This window comes from Pyrus communis, chromosome 7 (assembly GCF_041283825.1).
Source record: "Pyrus communis isolate YQ-2024b chromosome 7, ASM4128382v1, whole genome shotgun sequence".
NCBI lineage: Eukaryota > Viridiplantae > Streptophyta > Magnoliopsida > Rosales > Rosaceae > Pyrus > Pyrus communis.
The window spans coordinates 16706515-16711689 of record NC_142571.1 but is presented as its reverse complement, the minus strand read 5'-3'; the positions used below and the strand labels follow the sequence as shown (position 1 = coordinate 16711689).

At 34.4% G+C, this 5175-nt stretch overlaps 1 protein-coding gene across 1 annotated transcript; it reads left to right on the top strand.

Annotated features, from left to right (window-relative positions):
* The first annotated feature begins 351 nt into the window (after window positions 1–351).
* Window positions 352–3572, top strand: LOC137735183 (UDP-galactose/UDP-glucose transporter 2). The gene is made up of 7 exons (XM_068474577.2): window positions 352–995; window positions 1568–1596; window positions 1704–1905; window positions 2293–2535; window positions 2654–2755; window positions 2848–2955; window positions 3196–3572. The coding sequence occupies exons 1-7, from the start codon at window positions 870–872 to the stop codon at window positions 3451–3453; spliced, it is 1068 nt and encodes a 355-aa protein (XP_068330678.2). The 5' UTR covers window positions 352–869; the 3' UTR covers window positions 3454–3572.
* The last annotated feature ends 1603 nt before the right edge of the window (window positions 3573–5175 follow it).

Below are 5175 nucleotides of genomic sequence, written 5' to 3'. Positions count from 1 at the left end.
ATCATTTATTTCGCAAATATGCATGAACATATATTTTAATTACAATTTTCTTGAACCATAACGTCTAAATAAAGGGTCTAATTGTCACTTAGTACTACGGTCTAGTGATGTTCCTCTTCTTAGATTCGATTCTCGTCAAAGACAAATTTGAATCTCATTATTGCTAGCTTATTATGAGATTACCCCTCCCCGTTTAGTGTAGATAATATCATTTGTCAAGAAAAACTGTTTAATTATATTAATTAGAGAGCAATTTTTCCTATTCCCAATATCATTCCATTTTCGTATTCTTGTTTCGATTCATAAAGTTTTCCCTTCCAAATAAAGATACCATAAGAGTCGAGGAAAACGTGAAAGTGAATTAGGATTTAGTATATAAATAAGCCTATAGAGTAAGTGTAACAGCAACAAAAACAACAATTCCCTTTCTCTCTCTCATTCTCTGCCAAGTTGCCGACTCGGAGAGGCAAAGAGTGCAATACAAAGAGCTCCGACCCTGAGTCTATAGAAACTCTCTCTCTCTCTCTCTGTCTGGATTTTCCTTGTATGGCATCATTCTTTACAAGTAAATAATAAATAGTTACCGTAATCAACCCGATACCAATTTCCTTATATATAAATATATATATTCATATACACAAATCAATTTCCTCTCTCCTTCTTTTCTTTGTGTTGGGATAATCAACATGCAAGTGCATCACCAACTGTAATGAATTCCATACATTCCCGCATTGGGTTTTGGTAAAAATACACCATTTTTGTCTCCCCAATTTCTCCTTTATTTTGAAATTTCTGGGCGTTTTATTGGGTACCCAATACCCGATACAGCCAGTACGCAGCTGGGTCGGTGAGAAAACCGATTGAAATCGATGAAGAACGAAGAGCAAGCTCGGTTCCTTTTTGGGATTTCGCTCTCTGACAGACCCAAATGGCAACAATTCCTCCTTTGCTCTTCTGGGTTCTTCTTTGGCTACCTTGTTAATGGTATTTGCGAGGTATTTTCTTTCACTCTGTTATATTATTATTATTTTTGGTATTCGGTGCCTGTTTGGTTTCCGAGAAACTGAGCCTGGAATGAAGGAAAATTCGTGGCTTAAAGCCTTTTCTTCTGTTCGGTTAGTGGGAAAATTTTATGGACGACAAATTTTTGGTCACTGGTTATCCCCTTTTTCTGTTTGGTGTCTTAGCAACCAAGCAAAGGATTAACCATTCTCTTCTGAGCAAGGAATTACATTAAAAAAAAACAAAAAAAAGGGAATTACTTTCGTTCATAGCAGGTTTATGATTTTGGTTTAGTAATATTTTACTGTTTTTATCTCTTGTTTGGTTGGTGAGAAAGTTGAGAAAACAAATATAAAATGAAAACCTTAATCCTCCGTTTGGTTTTGGGACCATTGGTCTCTTTATTTTATGAGTTTACTTTTTGAGGAATCAAAAGATCAATTTTGAAATAATTTTGGTCTGTGTTTTTTAAAATTTGGAACAGTGTATCTCAAAAGTAATCGAATTTTCGAAATTTTCAACTTTTAATTGCTAACTGAATCATATTTTTTTGGCTAATTTTCAGGAATATGTGTATAACAGGCTACAATTCAGGTATTTCTTTTTCTAAAATTTTTTTTTTTAAATTTTGGAAGTGTTCGAATTCGGGTTTTTCAATTAGGACCTGTTTGTTTATGTTTATTGTGTATTTCTTGTTGCAGCTATGGTTGGTACTTCACATTTGTGCAAGGATTTGTGTATCTATTTCTGATTTACCTGCAAGGCTTCACCACCAAGCAAATGGTGAATCCGTGGAAGACTTATGTGAAGCTTTCTGCTGTTCTTATGGGGTCCCATGGACTTACAAAAGGCTCCTTGGCTTTTCTCAACTATCCGGCGCAGCTCATGTTCAAATCGACAAAGGTAAACGCTAAATTCCATGAAATTTAATATGGTAATTTAGTTTTTCAGTTCAGGCTGCTAATTTTAGCTGGATAACTATTCAGTGTGGATAAAATTTGAGTGTGAAAAAAGAGAGGTAAAAACAATCACTTGTTTAGAGGGGCAGATTTGAGACGATTCTTCTTCTTTTTTTTCCCGGGAGTGGGGTGTGCAGAGTTAAAGAGTTTGATTTGAGTTTTTAGCCAAGTAACTACGTAAAACATGTCACTTTGTTAAAGCTAGTTTATACTTTGAGTAATACAATAGTGAAATTTCCCTATGGTCGATTGCTATCAACGGGAATTGGAAGTGACGTCTACTTTTTACTGTCGGTTTTCTGATGTTAGGTTCATGATTTTGGTTTTTCAGGTTCTGCCTGTGATGGTAATGGGAGCCTTCATACCAGGTTTGAGACGAAAATACCCACCTCACGAATACGTTTCTGCACTCCTTTTGGTGGTTGGCTTGATCCTATTCACCTTAGCGGATGCGCAAACATCTCCAAACTTCAGCGTGATTGGTGTTGTGATGGTATCGGGTGCTCTAATCATGGATTCCTTTTTGGGTAACTTGCAAGAAGCTATCTTTACCATGAATCCCGAAACCACACAGGTGACATTCATTTCCTTAGATTCTATTTGTGGGTGTTTAAACGTGAACTCGAAACTTGTTCATAAAAAAAGTGTGACTGCTCATATACTTTTGTGCTTGCTTTTATCCTTATCCATAGATGGAGATGCTGTTTTGCTCTACGGTGGTCGGTCTGCCGTTCTTGATTCCACCAATGCTTTTGACAGGGGAATTATTCAGAGCATGGAGCTCATGTTGGCAGGTAACTTACAATCCGAAAATCCTTAGATTCCACCATGTTACACGCCTCTTACAAGCCTCACAGTTTCTAACAAATCTTTTGGTATTGTGCAGCATCCATACGTGTATGGCGTGTTAGTCTTCGAAGCCATGGCCACATTTATCGGCCAAGTCTCCGTCCTTTCCCTCATTGCTCTTTTTGGTGCCGCCACCACAGCCATGGTACATTCTTGTCTCACGTCTATTTTCGCCTAGATATGTCAATGTATTGTGGTACCATAACTTGTTATAAATATCTCGAAATCACATTTATTTTTTAAAATGGCATTTTCAAAGCAAGAGTCTCGTTTCTTAGGCAACATTAAACATCATATGCACGAATACGAACAAACATATAGTAAAACGTGAGTTACATAAATTCCTTTTTAAGTATTTTCATTGAATCCCTTGTTTTTATGACAGATCACAACGGCTAGAAAGGCCGTCACGTTACTGCTGTCATATTTGATATTCACAAAGCCATTAACGGAAGAACACGGGACCGGACTTCTGCTCATAGGTATGGGGATCACCCTGAAACTCTTGCCTGAAAATCAACCATACCAGAGAGTTTCAACCTCATCTTCCAAGACCAAGACTTCAAAACCTGCTCCGACCGAAAACGAAAGAATCCGACTAGAAAATGCCGGAGAAAATGAAGAAAAGAGTCAATTGGTCTGAAATAACAACCTGCTTCATTTGGCTCCTCATTTATCAGCAGCTATTTAGCAAATGTTAATTATGCCAAATAAGAACACAAACTATGGATTTTTATTTTTTATCTTCATTTTACTTCTTTATATTGTGTCCTTTCTTTTATTTATTTATTTATTTTTAATTTCTTTATATTTTTGTGTGTTAGTTATTTTCGTGAATGTTTTGGACTCTCAAGCTGAATTTCGTGAATGTTTTCGTCAATTAAGATTTTTAGAAAGTCCACACGTGTCTAGGTGCAGTGAGAATGGTTAAAATTTATTAGGATTTTAACGAATGTGAATTCAAGAATTCTTTTAAAATCAGTCTCTCAAAAAGGTCTATTGAAATCTAAATTGATTACACCCAGCCTAGATTAGCCTTTCAGATCTTGTTTACTAATTTATGTTGAAAAGTATAGTTTCATTTACTCCTAGTGACGCAAAAAGTATATTGCATGCTTATACTCTGGGGTTTTTGACTGTTATAATATTGGTCAAATATACAGTGATTTAAATCTAACCGTTACAAAAAGGTATAATATAATTTTTGCTTTGCTCAACGTGGAAGGAAGGGACAATTTTTTTTATTAAATTGATGCTTTAGCACAAATGAGAAAAAAACCATGTAACTATACTTTAGAGTTAAATTTTTTTTTTCTTTTCAGCAAAACCAAAAGTATATTATTGATTAGAATCAAACAAGTACAAAGGATGAAAAATTGAAAGTCAAAACATACAAATCGAGAAAATTTGAAAAAATAAACGAGTCAAATTACACAAAAGGCTAAATATTTTAGAAAAAACGGATACATCTTATGATTTTTTTTGAAGAATTAAACAAGTCGAACTACACAAGCATGAGCTCGTAAGTCATAAGTCAATGTTTGGTAAAATTTAGAATCATATAGATTAGAGTATAACTTGTTATATAATAGAAGACCCCCCCCTAATGGTTGACTAGAAAAATTATTACCACTCACTGTCTATGTAGATTGGGCCCGTTTGGGCCATTGCCATTAGATTAGGGCACTTCGGACCGATTTAGATATGATAACTTGTGGAACTTTTTTTTGTACAATAACATTGGAGGGTGGGGATCAAGCTAAATCTTGCAATGAAATAGCAAAACTTGTACACAAAACTCGTCATTTATGCAAATCAACTTAAACTTACTTATGATAAAAAAAAATGAATATTATTAGATCATAGCACTAATTAAGATCGTTTTTTATTTTTTAAATATTCAAAATTTCGCATACATGAGTTTGGCAAAATTAGTTAGATATGAATTTAGCAAAATTATGGATGGACCCATATTTGGATTGCGTGGTGGTGAAGAGGGTTGGAATTTAGGATTATTTTGTTTTTTGAATTTTGGGCTTAGACCGCTAAATTAGGGATTCATTTTCTTACCTATGAGGATTAAGTTAGTTCTTTATACATATGATGCTTTGTAACTTGTAGAATGAGCATTCATATTTATTTAATAATTTTATTATTATTATGTAGTCTTATTCATTGCACGATATTCAACTAAGGAGGTGAAGAGATTAGTGTTCAAATTTATGAATTAAGGAACATAAATATGTAGGTGAGTAAAAAAAAAAATAAAAAAAAAAGTTTGCAAAAACCATTTCCGTACACACACACACATGCTAGTGTGTTATCTTTTAGTTACCTGGTGATCAAAGATACATGATAACTCATC

What these genes read in the sequence shown, in the direction of transcription:
- LOC137735183 (XM_068474577.2), top strand. Translation starts at nt 870, where the DNA reads ATGAAGAACGAAGAGCAAGCTCGGTTCCTTTTTGGGATTTCGCTCTCT. An exon ending in TCATGTTCAAATCGACAAAG is followed by an intron (nt 1,906 to 2,292) that starts GTAAACGCTAAA and finishes TTGGTTTTTCAG; the next exon opens with GTTCTGCCTGTGATGGTAAT. An exon ending in TGAATCCCGAAACCACACAG is followed by an intron (nt 2,536 to 2,653) that starts GTGACATTCATT and finishes CCTTATCCATAG; the next exon opens with ATGGAGATGCTGTTTTGCTC.